This window comes from Tachyglossus aculeatus, chromosome 4 (genome assembly GCF_015852505.1).
Source record: "Tachyglossus aculeatus isolate mTacAcu1 chromosome 4, mTacAcu1.pri, whole genome shotgun sequence".
Classification (NCBI taxonomy): domain Eukaryota; kingdom Metazoa; phylum Chordata; class Mammalia; order Monotremata; family Tachyglossidae; genus Tachyglossus; species Tachyglossus aculeatus.
In genome coordinates this window covers 18,879,675-18,898,990 of record NC_052069.1, presented here as the reverse complement: position 1 = coordinate 18,898,990, position 19,316 = coordinate 18,879,675, and the positions used below count along the sequence as shown (strand labels likewise).

Here is a 19,316-nt window from a genome sequence, read left to right as displayed (position 1 = left end):
ATTGCATTTTGCCATTTGGGAAGAGCAGTACAGGTATAGATAGAAGTGGTGGGTTTTGAATAGTTTTAAGACTATGAAGTTGGCAGCAACAGAAGAGCAGAGTTTCCTGAACTTGCTTTTATTTTCGTCTCTCCCAGTAACTCAAACAGTGATTTGGAGCTCAGTTTCTGTAAGGTCACAATCCTCGCCACACTCACAGGATTCTTCTGAGAATGAATAAATGAGTGGATGAACTTTCCTTCAGCATTTTAGAAAAAAAAAAGGTTCTACAGTCTTTCTCAGAAATGGTGTTAATTTTCTTTTTTCCTCAGGGGAATAAATGGATTTTGGTCCTGGGATACGTTGCTGTTGCTAGTTTTAGCTCTGTTATCATTGTAACCCTTTCCAGCTGGGAAAATCAAATGACTAAATAACCAGTTACTGTCTACTTCATTTTAAAAATATATATTTTAGGGCTACGCAGCATTCAATGAGACCCCCGATTTGGTGCAGAACCAAACTAAGAATATCTTATCAGGTGAGACTAATGACTAGTTTGAAAGAGTTTCTATCTGTGGTTAATGAAGGGTCTTGAAGACTTAAATGATGCCTCTTTTGTATTTTACTGTGGTGGAATAACCAATCTTCCTCTAAACCCTGCAGGACACAAATTGAACTCAGAGCTGGGCAGCTTTGTTTGGTTAATGACTCAATCTTTGGAGAGGGACTTCTGAGTTAAAATTGAACCATTTTTATTTGAACAGTAGCTTCAAATTGGGTTCACAGAGGGGAATAAGGAAAGGCAGACATTCAAGTCGGTCATAAGCTTACAGTTTTTTTGTTCAATTTAACAAAATAAGATTTTTTTTTTCTGGGGGAAAACTTGCCCTTCAAACCTTTCTAGAAGAGGGTGATGGTAATTTGGATTTACAGTCTACTACTGCAGTGGCACAGAGTAAGGGGAAGTTGAGAACATTTGTGCACTTTATCAGAGATGGAAAACCACTGATATGTAGACTTCTGGTATGCCCAGAAAATAACATTTAATACTACTATTACTACTATCTGGGAATGTTTGCCTTCTTGCAGAGGAAATCTTTGATACATTTATTTATTTTTATTTATACAAATGCATATTTTAATTCAGAACTTGCTAGTTCATCACCTTGCATCATACTTGCCAGTCCACTAAATCACCTCCCCCAAAACCACCCTTTTTGTTAATCAATAGCATCATTACCCTCTGTTATTACTGTGGATCATTTAATACCATTCCTCCCATGGGGTTTCAGGGTTTCCCAAACAAGCTACACTGTTGGCCCTGTTAGTCCCAGGGGGCTTTTTCATACCCTAAAGATGTAACAAACCCCAGAGAACAATACACAAAGCACTCATTCTAAGAGCTGGGAAGAATCGATGGATATTGATTCAAACAAGTCCTGAGACCGCAAGGTGCTCACAACTTAAGAGACAACGTGGGGAGAAGAGAGTGGATGGACAAGACAGGTAAAAAACTTAAAAAAATGAATTAAAACAATAAGAAAAATCAAATGAATCAATTATGACAGCCAAATTTTAACAATACTACACGTTCCTCAGGCAACATATAACCATGAACCTACAGTCCTGCTGGTAATACAGACATTTATCTTGGAGAGGGGAGGGTGGAAACTAGTTCCACCATTTTTCTAAGGCCTGAACATAAGGTTTTAATAATTTCAGAATCACAGCTTCACTCTTTTAAAAAAATTAGGCTCCTTTTTATAGCATAGTTTTTAAAAGCTTTGGAGCGATAGCATTTCTTTCCATACTTAAAGTCTCTTCTTTAAAACATACAAGCTTGTTAAGAATAACAAATCCAATTCTCCTGGTGCCTGCAGAGTTTTCATTCTAACAATTCCCTAGTGGTTCTTCAGGAAGTACACGTCTCCTTAAGTGCTAGCCTGTTACAGAATTTACAGATAGGGTTAATTTGTGCTGTAATTTCTTTGTGAACTGTTATACTAATCTGTATATTTGATTTTTGTTTCCTTTTTTGTGGACCTCTTCTGCCTCTATATGCAGCCCTTCCTTGTAAGTTTGGCAAAATAATACACACAGAATGTATGTGAAAAATATGTTGCATACTGTGTGGACTTGCCTGAAACAAGTCAGAGTTTTCCTGTATTGCACTGTGAATTTCCATTCAGTAAAATATGGGGTTCAATCTCCCAATTCAAGTACCTTCAGTTCTCTAGTAATAGAGGGCATTGAAGAATCTTGTGTTATAGTAAATATGTTGTTATAGTCACCTTGTGTCTGGCATGCACTTACACAAAGCCATTTCTTCCAACACTACATAATGTTGTGGCTAGACGAATGCATGTTGTAGGAAAAGCATTACCTAATTTTTCATCAACACTCATCCAAAATGCATAATGAAATGTATTCATTCAATTGTATTCATTCAGTCATATTTATTGAGCACTTACTATGTGGAAAACACCGTACTAAGCTCTTGGGAGAGTACAATATAACAGTAAGCAGACACATTGCTTGCTCACAACGAGCTTACAGTCTAGAGGAAAATAATAAGAAAATGCAAGTAATGGCACAACTGACTATATTTTAAAAAGAAAAATGGAAGAAGGCTAGGGCAGGGTAAATCTGGATTGGGATTCATTGGGTTGTCAAACCCTTGAGCAACTTTTCTCACTTCTATTCAATCAGAAGCCTTTTTTTCTTCTCCTCTCCGGCCTTTGAAGCATAATACTAATAATGATCCTACTCCTACTAACTGGTATTTGTTAAACTTTCACTGTGTGCCAAGGACTGTTCTAAGTTCTGGGGTAGATACAAGATAATCAGGTCCCACATGGAGTCTACGTAGAAGGGAGAACAGGTATTGAATCCCCATTTTGCAAATGAGGGAACTGAGGCACCAAGAATTCATTCATTCAGTTGCTCATATTTATTGAGTGATTACTGTGTGCAGAGCATTGTACTAAGTGCTTGGAGAGTACAATATATCACTGATGGGACACAATCTCTGCCCACAGTGAGCTCACAGTCTACAAGGGGAGACAGACATTAATATAAATAAATTACACGTATGTACATAAGTGTGGGGTTGGGAGAGGGGGGTGAATAAAGGGAGTGAGTCTGGGCAACATTAAGGAAGTGGGAGAAGAGGAAAGGAGAGCTTAGGGAAGGCCTCTTGGAGAAGATGTGCCTTCAATAAGGTTTTGAAGCAGGGAGAGTAATTGCCAGATTTGAGGAGGGAGGGCATTCCAGGCCAGAGGCAGGTTGTGGGCGAGGGGTCAGTGGCGAGACAGATGAGATTGAGGAACAGTGAGAAATTAAGTGACTTAAGCATCTAAGTTCCTCTTCTTGGACTCCTAGCCAGCTCTCTGGGTGGAGTTGGGAAGGTTATTTTGCAGGAGAGGAAAACCAAAAATACCATTTCCTAAATGGAAAAAAGAAAAACCTTTCTGTTCTTGCCTCTTTTTTGACAAGGGACCCTTGGCTTACTCCTTTGGGATTCCTAGTCAATTTTATCTGCTCTGGTGGTTACCTTAAAGAGGTTCAAACTCTACTAGAACTAAAAATTGCTACTGAACACCTGCTGAGCTCGAGGCACTGCACTAAGTGCTTTGAAAAGCATAACAGAAGGAAAAGACCTTTACCCAACCCACATGGAGTTTACAGTCTATTGGGGGAGAAATAGTAGCTTCTGGGAGAGATTTAGGGATCAGTTGATCTTTCCCCCATCTTTGGGGATGATCTCACTTCAACCATCCTAGAAAGTTTTCCAACATTTCTGTAAAAATCTCCAGGAAGATAAATTCCCCAACTTGGTCATAAGCTTTTTGTGGGCAGGGAATGTGCCCATATATTGTTAAATTGTACTCTCCCAAGCACTTGGTACAGTGCTCTGCACAGAGTAAGGACTCAGTAAATACAATTGAATGAATAAATGAAATTGCAGTGACTCAGTTCTTGTTAGAGTCCTTCTTCATGCTTAGGCTAGACCTTTTCTTTGTAATGATACTAATAGTGAACAGTGTGTCTCCCTGGTGAGCAGTTTATCTCCCAGGACAGAACTTTGATTTAGTTTGCTACTCTTGGATCGTACCACCTCAACAATAAGTTAGGTCCTTGTCATGTAGTACAGGTCTATACATGTCAGTATTTGAAGGGAAAAGTTCCTTGCAGCAAGGCAATCAAACGGAGGCACACATTTAGTTTGACTAGGTAGGACAAGTTGTTATAACAGAAATGCCTTTCCGAGGGAAATCAATCAATCAGTCAAGCGTATTTATTGAGCGCTTACTGTGTGCAGAGCACTGTACTAAGCACTTGGGAAGTAAAAGTTGCCAACATATAGAGACAGTCCCTACCCAACAGTGGGCTCACAGTCTAAAAGGGGGAGACAGAGAACAAAACCAAACATACTAACAAAATAAAATAAATAGAATAGATATGTACAAGTAAAATAAATAAATAAATAAATAGAGTAATAAATATGTACAAACATATATACATATATACAGGTGCTGTGGGGAAGGGAAGGGGGTAAGATGGGGGGATGGAGAGGGGTGTGAGGGGGAGAGGAAGGAAGGGGCTCAGTCTGGGAAGGCCTCCTGGAGGAGGTGAGCTCTCAGTAGGGTCTTGAAGAGAGGAAGAGAGCTAGCTTGGCGGATGGGCAGAGGGAGGGCATTCCATGCCTGGGGGATGACGTGGGCCGGGGGTCGATGGCGGGACAGGCGAGAACAGGGCACGTTGAGGAGATTAGCAGCAGAGGAGCGAAGGGTGCGGGCTGGGCTGGAGAAGGAGAGAAGGGAGGGGAGGGAAGGAGGAAATGATCATCAGGCATCAAATTTTATAATAGGATATAAGTAAGTGAAAGAGTTTAGCTTCAGTATTAAACTTCTGACCCAAGGCTACACACTTCAGGGGTGAGATATAAAATAATGAAGGTTAAAAAAAATAAAAGTCTTAACCTAACATGTTATCAGACAGCTATTGACTTTCAGAGAAAGCTATGGCTCCGATATATTTTCATCTCAACCACATAGTGAATTTCGATAGATATTTGATGATGAGGATGAATGTTTTTGATGTTTAGTTCCATTGTTGTCCTAAGCTGTCATGTCCAACTCAGTGACGCCATAGATACATCTCTCCCAGAACGCCCCACTTCCCCTGCAGTAGTTTTGATAGTGTATCCTTCTAGACTGTGAGCCTGCTGTTGGGTAGGGACCATCTCTAGATGTTGCCAACTTGGACTTCCCAAGCGCTTAGTACAGTGTTCTGCACACAGTAAGTGCTCAATAAATACGATTGAAGGAATCCATGGAGTTTTCTTGGTACAAATACAGAAGTGGTTTACGATACTGGAGGTATATGCTAGGTAGAGAAGCAGCATGGCCCAGTGGATAGAGCACAGACCTGGGAATAAAAAGGACCTGGGTTCTAATCCCAGCTCCAGCACATTCTGCTGTGTGACCTTGGACAAGGCACTTTCTTTCTCTATGCCTCAGTTCCCTCATCTGTAAAATGGGAATTAAGACTAAGATTAAGATTCGCTTCTATCTACTCCAATACTTAGTGCAGTGCCTGGCAGTGTAGAAGCAGCATGGCCTACTGGAATGAGCATGGGCCTGGGGGTCAGAAGGTCATAGCTTCTAATCCCAGCTCCGCCACTTGCCTGCTGTGTGACCTTGGGCAAGTCACTTCACTTCTCTGTGCCTCAGTTACCTCATCTGTAAAGTGGGGATTAAGACTGTGAGGCCCCATATAGGACAGGGACTGTGTCCATGGCTCAGTGGAAAGAGCTCGGGCTTTGGAGTCAGAGGTCATGAGTTCAAATCCCTACTCCACCAATTGTCAGCTGTGTGACTTTGGGCAAGTCACTTCACTTCTCTGGGCCTCAGTTAGCGTGTCTGTAAAATGGGGATTAAGACTGTGAGCCTCCCCCATGGGACAACCTGATCACCTTGTAATCTCCCCAACTCTTAGTACATTGCTTTGCACACAGTAAGAACTTAATAAATGCCATTGTTGTTATTATTATTATTGTTATTATTATTAATTACCTTGTATCTAACCCAGTGCTTAGTACAGTGCTCTGCACATAGTAAACGCTTAACAAATACCATTGAGAAGCGGTGTGGTTTAGTGGAAAGAGCCTGGGCTTGGGAGTCAGAGGTCCTGGGTTCTAATCCCAGCTCTGCCACTTGTCAGCTGTGTGACTTTGGGCAGGTCACTTAACTTCTCTGTGCCTCAGTTACCTTATCTGTAAAATGGGGATTAAGACTGTGAACCCCACGTGGGACAACCTAATTACCTTGTATCTATCCCAGCACTTAGAACAGTGCTTGGCATACAGTAAGTGCTTAACAAATACCATCATTATTATTATTTTTATAGTAAGCATTCAACAAATACAATTATTATTATTAGTTGTAGTAGCAGTATTGCACTACAGTGGCTAGCATTGTTTTATACTTCTGTAAGAGTTAAACTCTTCAGGAGAGCATCTTTCATACAAAATTAGGGCACCTTAAGGCACCTTAAGGCACATTCTAGAATATATTAGAAAATGATAGCCATTCATTTCTATTCCCTAACTCCAGGAATTGTAGTCCAGTATAGGGTTCGATCTTTCAAAAGATGATCACTTTTGACAATTGAATAGAAAAAGAAAACTCTGGCTTGAATACAACCTTCTAACTCAGTACTAAAAACATTTCTTTATCCTTGATTATTGGTGTTTCTGGGTTTGACTGTATTCTTGTTCATCTCTGTATGTGGTAGCGTTTCATGCATTCATGTATTAGGTGGGTGGGGGTGTGAGTGAAAAATAGTGGCGGAGTTTACATTGATTAAAACTTGCAATTTTTTAGTATGAAATTTGTTTTTCTCCAAGCTTACAATCGTGTAACTAAGGCATGATTATTTTCAGACGTCAAAAGTGTTTTGGATACCATTGGTTCAAATATCACCAGTTTAACCAAAATGGTTCCTCTTGAGAAGATGCTGAAAGATTTCACGAACTATCTCTCTCAGGCTGAGACATATATTGAAGATTATTTCCCTGCAGTAGAACAATATGATTTCTACAGGTGAGGTTTTAGTAACTTGGGAGTTACAATTTGTGTAATTCAAGAATATTTATTTGAAAATTATTATATGGAGAAAGTGTACAGCCAAGGCTTGGATGAGTTTATTGTTCTCATTTGTTCTCAAGATTAAACAAACTTGAGTAAATCAGTCAATACATATTCATCAGCCTTTAGGAACTTTTAAATAATAACAATAATGGCATCTTTAATGCTCCCTCTGTACTAAGTAAGCTTTACGGTAGCTGCGAGATGATCAGATCAGATGCAGTCCCTATCCCAGTCGGTGCCCATATCCTAAGAAAGTAGGTAAGTGGGTATCTTATCCCAATTTTCCCAGTTTCAAGCAGTAATAATAAAAATAATAGCAATAGTAGTATTTGCTAAGCTCTTACTAAGTACCAAGTATCATCACCACCACCACCTGGTTATCTCCAGAAAGCTCTGAGGTCAGACACTTGCCCTACCCTTCCTGCGTTGGTGACTCTGACCATGGCAAAAGGGAGCTGGGCCAATTTGGTCAAAATCCCTCTTTCCATTCCATCCCACCACCTTGTTTCCTCCTCATGGTGATCGAAGGGAGATTGCACCCAGCCAAAGCCCAGCAGGGACAAGGAAGGATGATATTCCCTATGTCTGAGTAAGTGGGGCCAGATGGACATTGACTGAGGAGTCAGGACAATTCACTACATCCTTGCAGAAAAAGTCCATTTCCCGGCAGCATTTTTATCTGTCCTGATGAGTGGGCAAGCCTAATTGGCAGACCTGACAGTCTGCCAGGATTTATCTTTCCAAAAAGCCATTTCCTATTGGAGCTAATACATCTCCCACTTTTGCTACATATAACCGAGACACTTTTTTTTTTAAGAATCTGATTGAAAGTGACCAGTGAAGCATTATTTCTGGAGGGTCAGACAAGTGTGATTTCTTCATTTTTTTTCTAATGCATTTATTTGAATATTAGCAGAGACAGTAATGCATTTCTCTCCTTCTTGGCAAATGCTTTTGGGAAGGGATGCTCTAGCTCATGAGCTTGCCAATTAGAACTAATTGAGCATCCATTATTTTAAACTTCAAACTCAGACTGGCAGCGTCGCTGCAAAATGATGATTGACATTTTATGCACATTTGCTTTAAGATGCTCAGGAAACTCAAAACCAGCTAACAGATGGGGATCTAACTTTTTCAGTGCAGAACACAAAATGGCTGCCCAGGAAATTTATTCCCATAATAAGAATTCAGATTAGTTGAAACAGAAGCTGCACGGCCTCGTTGGTAGAAATGAACCTGAGAGTCAGAAGGACGTGAGCGCTAATCCCGGCTCTGCCACTTGTTTGCTGTGTGATCTTGGGCAAGTCACTTAACTTCTCTGTGCCTCAGTTACCTCATCTATAAAATGGGGATTAAGACTGTTGAGTCCCATGTGGTACAGGGTCTGTGTCCAACCTGATTAACTTGTGTCTACCCCAGTGTTTAGTACAGTGCCCAGCACATAGTAAACGTTTAAACAAATACTATAAAAAAGTCTTATGAATCTTTTCTTGAAGTCTGATTTCTCTCTTCCTTTCTCCTTCCTGATTGCCTAATCTTCTTGAGCATCCATAGCCCTGTAATCCCTTCAAAAACACTATTCATTTAGTATGTTTTAACTTCACATTTAATCAAAGATTTTTTTAAACAAGGTTAGGGATTTCTTGGACTAGTCAAGGCAAAATAAGTGTCCAATCTGTTTTGATTAAAGGAGACTCAAAATCCAAACTATTTTCTAGTCTTGGTATCAGCGCAAACTAGTTCCCTTCCTTGCCTGACAGAGAAGACATTAAGTAGGACTTTTTGGTCACTTGAGCAGAATTCCTATAACCTTTCTACAACAATAGGTAAGCTGAGAGTTGTGTGAGCTTTTGCATGCTGGCTACCCATGGTGATATTGTCATTGTTGTCTCCTTAGGTGGCTGGGCTGTTTAATTATCTGCTGCCTAGTAGTCCTGATTCTTGTGTTCTACTACCTGGGATTACTGTGCGGTGCTTGCGGTTATGATAAACACACTACTCCCACCAACAGAGGCTGCATCTCAAACACCGGAGGCAACTTCCTCATGGCGTGAGTTTATTTCTTGTAACGGGGATAGGTATGAAACATTCATTCGACCGTATTTATTGAGCACTTACTGTATGCAGAGCACTGTCATAGTACTTTGGGGAAAAATTAATTGGAGTGATGGACTCCATCCCCTAAATAGCAAATCTCCTCCAGCATCACACTCATTGTATTCATTCAGCTTCAGCTGAAAAAAAATTCAGTTCTGTTCACTTTGAACAATATGTCAAGTGTTTCATTATTGTTGCTACCATGATGCTTACAGTTTTTCAGGGAATAAGTATAACGCTACAGCTCCAGGATTTTCTTTACTGACCAGTATGGTGTTTGGGGGGACTTTAGGGGCCTACTGTTTTGAGTGTTTCTAGTTTACAGGAGAATCAAAAAGAAAAAAAAATCAAATGCACTGTCATAATCATCTTTGCCCTTCTCTTGCCTTTTCTCTGCCTATAGGGCTCCCTACAAGCCCAATTCTTTATTTGTATTTATTGAGCTCTTACTGTTGCAGAGCACTGTACTAAACACTTGGGAGAGTACAATAAGCAGGCACATTCCCTGCCCTTATAAATCAAGCTGCTCCAAAATAGGTTTCTTGTACTATGCTTATAGTAATTGTCTTTAAAAGTCTACTTTATCCTTTTCTTACCCTTAAAATATGGTTTTATTGGATTTCATCCAGTAAGATTTCATTTTGGGCAGATACCAAGGGTGTGACATTCAGCTAAAAGAGAAATGAGGAAATCATGAGCAAATTGAGAGGAAGAAGAAAGCCCTATTGACTTAAATCGAGTAATTGCTGCTGCTGTCTCCATAGTAAATGTCTGAACTGATGACCCGAGAATACAATGAGGCTGAATCTCAGGATGTGAGCAATTAAGATGCATTACGGGAACAGAAATACATTTTCACCTTATTTCAGAAACGACTCTAAGGTGGCCAAAATGCCAGATACTGATGGCAAGACCGTTCACTGACAGAAATCATGACCTAAAGATCAGAATGCTTTAACTCACTCTATAGAATTATTCACTATCTTTAGAAGACACCTGGTAAAATACTCAAGGAATTGTGGAAAGTATCAAATGCAATCGGATCATCAAACTAATTGAGTTATTAAGAGGAGAACCTACAACATCTCTTTTTTTTAAAAAAAAAGCTGCCTAAATTATTTGTGAAACCTAGAAGAAAGGAGAAAAATCTACTTCAAGTCCATCAGAATCAGTACCTTTTCACCTCTCACTTCTCCATGGCTGCCATCACTCTTGATTCTCAGTCAAGATCAGTGTGGTGGGATTGAGGAGGGATAAAGAGGAGCTAGTCCAACTCACAGATAAAATCTAACAGGAAATTTTAGGAAATTCTGAAGGAGATCTGAGCTTGGTTCTGTTCCCTTGCAAACCGATCTCCAGTATAACAGGAAAGGTCCAGGGTCCATTGGACCAAGGGTCCCTTATCCATTGCCAGTTTGAGACTCTCCCCTCTGTGAGGAACTCACTTTACCTAGCCATCAAAATCAACATTGCAGACTCAATTCTGTAGCCTTCCTTCCCAGGCCTATCTTTAATAAAAAGCACATTGCCACGGTTTAGGATCCCAAACATACCTACATAGCTTTGCCCACTTCTGTCTAATTATAATAATAATAACATTATTATTATTATTATTATGGTATTTTTAAGCACTTACTATGTGCCAAGCACTGTTCTAAGCACTGGGGTAGATACAAGGTTGGACACAGTCCCTGTCACTCATTCCATCATATTTATTGAGCGCTTAACTCTGTGCAGAGCACTATACCATGTGCTTGGAAAGTACAATTCAGCAACAGAGACAATCTCTGCCCACAACAGGCTCACAGTCTAGAAGAATAATGGTATTTAAGTGCTTACTATATGTCAAGCACTGTTCTAAGCACTGGGGTAGATACAAGGTAATCAGGTTGTCCCAGATCGGGCTCACAGTCTTAATCCCCATTTTACAGATGAGGTAACTGAAGCACAGAGAAGTTAAGTGACTTGCCCAAATTCACACAGCTAAGTGGCCCACATGAGGCTCACACTCTTAATCTGCATTTACAGATAAGGTAGACTTGCCCAAGGTCATACAGCAGACAAGTGGCGGAGGTTGGATTAGAACTCACGACCTCTGACTCCCAAACCCATGCTCTTTTATTCATTCAATCGTATTTATTGAGCATTTACTGTGTGCAGAGCACTGTACTAAGCGCTTGGGGAGTACAAATCGGCAACACATAGAGATGGTCCCTACCCAACAATGGGCTCACTTGCCACTAGGCCACCCTCTTTCTGGTTCCCAAAGCCATCCCCTCCCGTACCTCAGTGTCCCCTACCTCCAACTCCCTAATCCAATCCCACCTTTTCTACCTAGATTGGCAGTGCTGTCATTTACCTACAGGTCGAGTCTTTCTGTGTATTCCTTAATAAGTGTTAGCGAGCCCTATTTAAGATGTTTTTCATTCATTCAATCATATTTATTGAGTGCTTACTGTGTGCAGAGCACTGTACTAAGCACTTGGGAAATACAAGTTGGCGACATATAGAGACATACCCTACCCAACATTGAGAACTTGGATGCTGGAAGCAGAAATGGAAAGTATCCATAAGACAGAGGATGACAGGATGGCAGTGTCATCAGAAACGATAACCTGAAGTAAAATTAATTAATAGCTCTCAAGTCCCCCAGTGCTTCAATTAATGAACTTTCCATGGAAATACAAAAACACTGAACTCTTTGGTGTAAACTGCATGAGGGAAAGGATAAGGTTTTGTTTTTGGTGCGCTTTTTTTCTTAATTCTCCCCTTCCCAAATTTGATTGTGTTGACCTGGGTTACTTTCACCTCAATCTATAGTTTATCATTACACCGTGCACTTTACTTTGCTATTGCACTGTTAAATGTTTTCAATGAGTCCTGAAATAGTTAATGGGTTTTATCCATCCTTTCCAGGGGGGTTGGATTCAGCTTCCTCTTCTCTTGGGCCTTGATGATCATCGTTGTCTTCACTTTTGTATCAGGTGGAAATATGGAAAAATTAGTCTGTGAGCCATTTGAAGATAAGACTTTATTTCAGGTAAAAAATATTCTTGTCTTTTTTTTATTTTGGAATTGAGAGAGAAGACTAGTGATGCTTGGGTTTGTATATCTTCCCATGAATGGAAGATTTGGAAAGCGATTTTCTTTTTCAGGAAAAATAAAATATTGTTATGGTAATTGTTAAACACTTACTAAACACTGAGCACTGTACTAAATGCTGGAGAGGTACAAGAGACATAAATGGAGAGGTAAATGGGAATTAAGACTGTGTGAGCCCCCCTCCATGGGACAATGTGATCACTTTATAACCTCCCCAGCGCTTAGAACAGTGCTTTGCACATAGTAAGTGCTTAATAAATGCCATTATTATTATTATTATTATTATAAGATAATCAGATTGGACACAGTCCCCATCCCACCCGAAGCTGCAGTCTAAGTAAATTAAAAGCAAGTGAAGTGATTTGAGATTCAGAGAGCATGTAAAATATATGAAGCATTAATAATTCATGTAGTAGTAGTAATGACATGTGTTGGCCAACTGGATAAAGCATGGGCCTGGGAGCTACAAAGACCTGGGTTCTAATTCCAGATCCTACAGTTGTCTGACCTTGTGTGACCTTGGGCAAGTCACTTAATTTCCGTGTGCCTTACTTTGCTCATCTATAAAATGGAGATTAAGATTGTGAGCCCCATGTGGGACAAGGAAGGTGTCCAACCTGATAAGCTTGTATCTACCTCAGCGTTTATAATGGTATTTGACAAAGAGTAAATGCTTAACAAATACGATCATTATCATCATTATTTGCTGTCACCCCCACCCTCCCTATCTCACAAACCCATTACCCTGGCATTGTCCTTGACTCCTCTGCTCACTCAACCCACCTATTCAATCTGTCAACAAATCATGCTAATTCTACCTTCAATACATCTCTAGAATTGGCCTTTCTTGTCTATCCAGACTGTTACCGTGTTGATCCAACCACTTGTATCCTGCCATGACTACTGAAGCCGCCTTTTCATTGACTTCCCTGTCTTCTGTCCTTCCCCACTCCAGTCCATTGTTTCCTAGGCTGCCTGGTTCATTTTTTTTTCTAAATATCCCTTCAGTTTACATCTCCACACTCCTCTAAAACCTCCAGTGATTGCCCATCCACTTCCTCATTGAACAGAAACTTCTTACCATTGACTTTACGTGCTCAATCAGCTATCAATCAGTTGTAGTCATTGAGCGCTTACTGTGTGCAGAGCACTGTACTGAAGCACTTGGGACCTTCCCCTCCCCACAGCACCTGTATCTGTTTGTACAGATTTATTACTCTATTTTACTTGTGCATATTTACCATTCTATTTATTTTGTGAATGATGTGCATCTAGCTTTAATTCTATTCTGACGACTTGACACCTGTCCAGATGGTTTTTTTTGTTGTCTGTCTCCCCCTTCTAGACTGTGAGCCCATTGTTGGGTAGGGACCGTCTCTATATGTTGCCAACTTGTACTCCCCAAGCGCTTAGTACAGTGCTATGCACACAGTAAATGCTCAATAAATACGATTGAATGAATGAATGAGAGAACACTATTAAAGATTTAGTAGTCACATTCCCAGACCACAAGAAGTTTACAGTCTGGAAGGACTCTCCCCCTCACCTCACCTTGCTGATGTACAACCCAACCTGCTCACTTTTTGATTCTCTAACACTAACCTATTCCCTGTATTTTGGTCTCATGTAATAATAATAATAATAATAATGGCATTTATTAAGTGCTTACTATGTGCAAAGCACTGTTCTAAGCACTGGGGAGGTTACAAGGTGATCAGGTTGTCCCACGGGGGGCTCAGAGTCTTAATCCCCATTTTATAGATGAGGTAACTGAGGCACAGAGAAGTTAAATGACTTGCCCAAAGTCACACAGCTGACAATTGGGAGAGCTGGGATTTGAACCCATGACCTCTGACTCCAAAGCCTGTGCTCTTTCCACTGAGCCACGCTGCTTCTCCTCACCACTCACCACTGACCCCTTGCCCGCACTATCCTTCTGGCCTTCTGGCCTAGAACTCCCCCTCACTTCATATTTAACAGATCACTACACTCCTCACCTTTGGACCCACCCAAAAATCACTTCTCCTCCAAGGAGTCTTCCCCAGATAAATCAATCAATTGTATTTATTGAGCGCTTACTGTGTGCAGAGCACTGTACTAAGCGCTTGGGAAGTACAAGTTGGCAACATATAGAGACAGTCCCTACCCAACAGTGGGCTCACAGTCTAGAAGGGGGAGAGAGAGAACAAAACCAAACATATTAACAAAATAAAATAAATAGAATAGATATGTACAAGTAAAATAAATAAATAAATAAATAAATAGAGTAATAAATATGTACATTTCCCTTAGTCACCCTTCCCTTTGTATCCCTTCTGTACTTCGATCTGCATCCAGTAATCGTTTGATATTCACCCCACCTACAGTTGTAGAGTAGTGTTGTGACTGTTCTTCTTATAATTTGCCATTTCCCCTATCTGTAATTTGTTCCAGTGACTGTCTCTCCAACTAGATAGTAAGCTCTTTGTGGACAGCGATCATGTCTACCAGTTCTATTGTATTGTATTTTACTCTGCCAAGAATTTAGTAGAATGCTCTGGAAACAGCAACACAGTGATTACCAGTGTGGCTCATTGGAAAGAGCACGGGCTTTGGAGTCAGAGGTCATGGGTTCAAATCCTGGCTCCGCCAATTATCAGCTGTGTGACTTTGGGCAAGTCACTTAACTTCTCTGGGCCTCAGTTACCTCATCTGTAAAATGGGGATTAAGACTGTGAGCCCCAAGTGGGACAACCTGATCACCTTGTATCCTCCCCAGCGCTTAGAACAATGTTTTGCACATAGTAAGCGCTTAACTGCCATCATTATTATTATTATTATTACCATTGACTGATTGATTCGGTACTTCCTGAATCTGCTGTGTGATCTTGGGTAAGTCACAACTTCTCTGTGCTTCAGTTACCTCATTTGTAAAATGGGGATTGAAACTGAGCCCCTAGGGGAACAAGGGACTGTGTCCAACCCGATTTACTTGTATCCACCCCAGTGCTGAGTACAGTGCCTGGCATATAGTAAGCGCTTAACAAACACCATCATCATTATTATTATTGTGTTCTGTATGAAGCACTTAGGAAAGTACAATACAAGCATGAGCTAGGTTCTGGCCCTTAAAGGAGCTTATACTCCATTGGGGTAGATAGACACGAATAGTGGAATCTGAGTAAATCATAGAATGTTTAATCATTCAATCAGTGGTATTACTTGCATACTGTGTTCAGACTACTATAATAAGAGCTTGGAAGAGTACAGTACAAAAAAGTAGGTAGACATGATCCCTACTTAGCAGGAGCTTGCAGTCTAAAGGGTGAAACAGACATTAAAATAATAATAGTGGTATTTGTTAAATGCTTACTTTTTGCCAGGCACTGTTCTAAGCTCTGGAGTGAATGCAAGCAAATCAGGTTGCTGTCCTGCTCCTGTCCCACATGGGGCTCACAGTCTTAAACCCCTTTTTTACAGACAAGGTAACTGCATCACAGAGAAGTTAAGTGACTTGCCCAAGGTCACACTGCAGATAAGTGGTGAAGCAGAAATTAGAATCCAGGTTCTTTTGACTCCCAGGCCCAAACTCTATTCACTAAGCAACACCGCTTCTCTAAATAAAACTGAATAATCATAAATGTGCAAGTCTTGAGAAAGGAGTACAACTAAATATGAAAAGGTAAGAGTTGTTGGGAATTAATCAGAGGAGGCTCATTGGAGAAGGTGACATTTTAGGTGGGTTTGTCAATAAATCCTCAAAACTGTCCTAAATGGTACTGCTATCACATAATCATTCCATTGCATACTGTGGAAATGTGTTGACTTGGTGGACTAAGATTGGGTTTGTGCAGCTGTTGGCTCTCATTGCTATGCCAAAATCTGTCCACCTTATCTTTGGAGGTTTCTGACAAATTCATCAATGGCATTTGAGCACTTATGAATTCAGCCTTAAATCTCCATTAAAAACAATCTGACTTCAGGAAGTGGGTCATCGTGAATTACTAAAGGTGATCTGACACAGTGGTCAACTAAAAACTGTTCTGAAGCCATTAACAATCAATTTAATCCATTTGACTTGAAGATTAAAAAATTTGCTCTTGAGCTTTTCAGCCTGTTGTGGCTATAAAGGTTTGTTAAAGTCCATAATGTTTCCAAATGTCAACTTTAAAGCAGTGATTATAATGATCAAGTCGAATCCTGTGTATGTATTTCACAGTTTCAAAGGTAATTCTCCCATTGGCAGGGAGGGAGAGGAAGAGTGGATTTCGACTTGAGTTTTTTTGAAGATTAATTTCATTATGCGGGCTCACCAAACGTAAAATAGCAATCCAGAAGGAAATGTATTTTTGTGTTCTAGGTTTTGGACACCCCCTACTTATTAAATGGGCAGTGGAAAAACTACCTTTCTGGTCTCTTGTTTCAAAATCCTAATATTAATCTTACCTTTGAGCAAGTTTACAGGTAAGATGATCCTTGAAAATGTAAGTAGTTTTTCTTTCATATGCTCAATGCAATTATACAACCTGCTGAGGTCCTTCCAGAATAGTGCTTTCTTTCTGTTGCTTGACATGTAAGAGGAATTGTTGGAGGTTAAAATGCAGTAATAACTCAAGTAAAAAACATACCCTGAAAGGTGTCCATCCTTCAGAGATGGTCCAGACAATATCTCCCAAGTACCAAATAGCTGGAGATTCCTGCTTCCTTTGGGCACACCACAGACATCTGTCCCTCTTGACAAATTAATCCTTCCTCTAAGTCAATCTGATGTTGTGAAAATATCCTTCCAAATTCAGGGAATTCCCTCTTGCTTGAAGCCAGATATCAAAGGAAGAGCCCAAGTATCTAGAGCTCAGAGGAATCATATGCTTCTATAGTCTCCATCTGTGTTTTCTTTGGTGGGGGTGTGTGTCTCTGAAGACATAGTTATGTTGCCATTTTCCCCATTATCTGATTCTGCCTTAGTCATATTTTCCTCCATGTTTCTTACTCTTTGACTACATGGAGAGTCATATAAGTCAACTTATAAGTCATATAAGTTCATGGTATTTGAACATTTTGAAGTAAATAATGTGCTGGTTGTAGCCCCTCTCCCTGGTTTCCTCTGCCCCAAAGAATTTGACCCTAGATGGGTCTGAGAAGTGACCTGAAGTAGTCTTCAATTGGGCACTGCCACTGCAGGCCCGAGGAGCACCAGCATGACACTTCTACCTTCTTTCCCTTCACCCCTCTAGGCTGAGTCTGCCTATGGTCTTGGTAGGGCTCCAAGAGCAATCAATAAATCAGTGGTACTTGATTGAGTTTTGAGCATCATCATCATCATCATCAATCGCATTTATTGAGCGCTTACTATGTGCAGAGCACGGTGCTAAGCGCTTGGGAAGTACAAATTGGCAACATATAGAGACAGTCCCTACCCAACAGTGGGCTCACAGTCTAAAAGGGGGAGACAGAGAACAAAACCAAACATACTAACAAAATAAAATAAATAGAATAGATGTGTACAAATAAAATAAATAAATAAATAGAGTAAAAAAATATGTACAAACATATATACATATATACAGGTGCTGTGGGGAAGGGAAGGAGGTAAGATGGGGGGATGGAGAGGGGGACGAGGGGGAGAGGAAGGAAGGGGCTCAGTCTGGGAAGGCCTCCTGGAGGAGGTGAGCTCTCAGCAGGGCCTTGAAGGAAGGAAGAGAGCTAGCTTGGCGGAGGGGCAGAGGGAGGGCATTCCAGGCCCGGGGGATGACGTGGGCCGGGGGTCGACGGCGGGACAGGCGAGAACGAGGTACCGTGAGGAGAATAGCGGCAGAGGAGCGGAGGGTGCGGGGTGGGCTGTAAAAGGAGAGAAGGGAGGTGAGGTAGGAGGGGGCGAGGAGATGGACAGCCTTGAATCCTAGGGTGAGGAGTTTCTGCCTGATGCGCAGATTGATTGGTAGCCACTGGAGATTTTTGAGGAGGGGAGTAACATGCCCAGAGCGTTTCTGGACAAAGATAATCCGGGCAGCAGCATGAAGTGTGGATTGAAGTGGAGAGAGACACGAGGATGGGAGATCAGAGAGAAGGCTGATGCAGTAGTCCAGACGGGATAGGATGAGAGCTTGAATGAGGAGGGTAGTGGTTGGGATGGAGAGGAAAGGGCAGATCTTGGCAATGTTGTGGAGCTGAGACCGGCAGGTTTTGGTCAAGGCTTGGATGTGAGGGGTGAATGAGAGAGCGGAGTCGAGGATGACACCAAGGTTGCGGGCTTGTGAGACGGGAAGGATGGTAGTGCCGTCAACAGAGATGGGGAAGTCGGGAGAGGGCAAGGTTTGGGAGGGAAGACAAGGAGTTCAGTCTTCGACATGTTGAGCTTTAGGTGGCGGGCAGACATCCAAATGGAGATGTCCTGAAGGCAGGAGGAGATGTGAGCCTGGAGGGAGGGGGAGAGAGCAGGGGCAGAGATGTAGATCTGGGTGTCATCAGCATAGAGATGATAGTTGAAGCCGTGGGAGCGAATGAGGTCACCAAGGGAGTGAGCGTAGATTGAGAACAGAAGGGGACCAAGCACTGAACCTTGGGGAACCCCCACAGTGAGAGAATGGGAGGGGGAGGAGGAGCCTGCAAAAGAGACTGAGAAAGAACGACCGGAGAGATAAGAGGAGAACCAGGAGAGGGCGGAGTCTGTGAAGCCAAGGTCAGATAGCATGTTGAGAAGAAGGGGGTGGTCCACAGTGTCAAAGGCAGCTGAGAGGTCAAGGAGGATTAGGACAGAGTATGAGCCGTTGGATTTGGCAAGCAGGAGGTCATTGGTGACCTTTGAGAGGGCAGTTTCCGTGGAATGTAGGGGACGGAAGCCAGACTGGAGGGGTCGAGGAGAGAGTTGTTATTGAGGAATTCTAGGCAGCGAGTGTAGACAACTCGTTCAAGGAGTTTGGAAAGGAATGGTAGGAGGGATATGGGATGATAACTAGAAGGTGATGTCCAAAACAACAGACGTGGTAGATGCAATCCCTATCCATA

The 19,316-nt window shown here is 41.4% G+C and overlaps 1 protein-coding gene across 14 annotated transcripts in view; it reads left to right on the top strand.

The window, feature by feature from the left end:
* PROM1 (prominin 1) overlaps positions 1–19,316 on the top strand; it is a 176,820-nt gene that overhangs the window by 128,785 nt on the left and 28,719 nt on the right. For 10 of the 14 annotated variants that reach the window (XM_038745167.1, XM_038745163.1, XM_038745161.1 and 7 more), the window contains exons 10-15: positions 454–517; positions 2,044–2,052; positions 6,926–7,085; positions 9,031–9,183; positions 12,147–12,270; positions 16,672–16,775. In XM_038745167.1, the coding sequence (XP_038601095.1) occupies positions 454–517; positions 2,044–2,052; positions 6,926–7,085; positions 9,031–9,183; positions 12,147–12,270; positions 16,672–16,775 (614 nt within the window). The remainder of the gene's footprint in view (positions 1–453; positions 518–2,043; positions 2,053–6,925; positions 7,086–9,030; positions 9,184–12,146; positions 12,271–16,671; positions 16,776–19,316) is intronic. The other 4 variants (XM_038745165.1, XM_038745164.1, XM_038745156.1 and 1 more) reach the window with 1 other exon arrangement.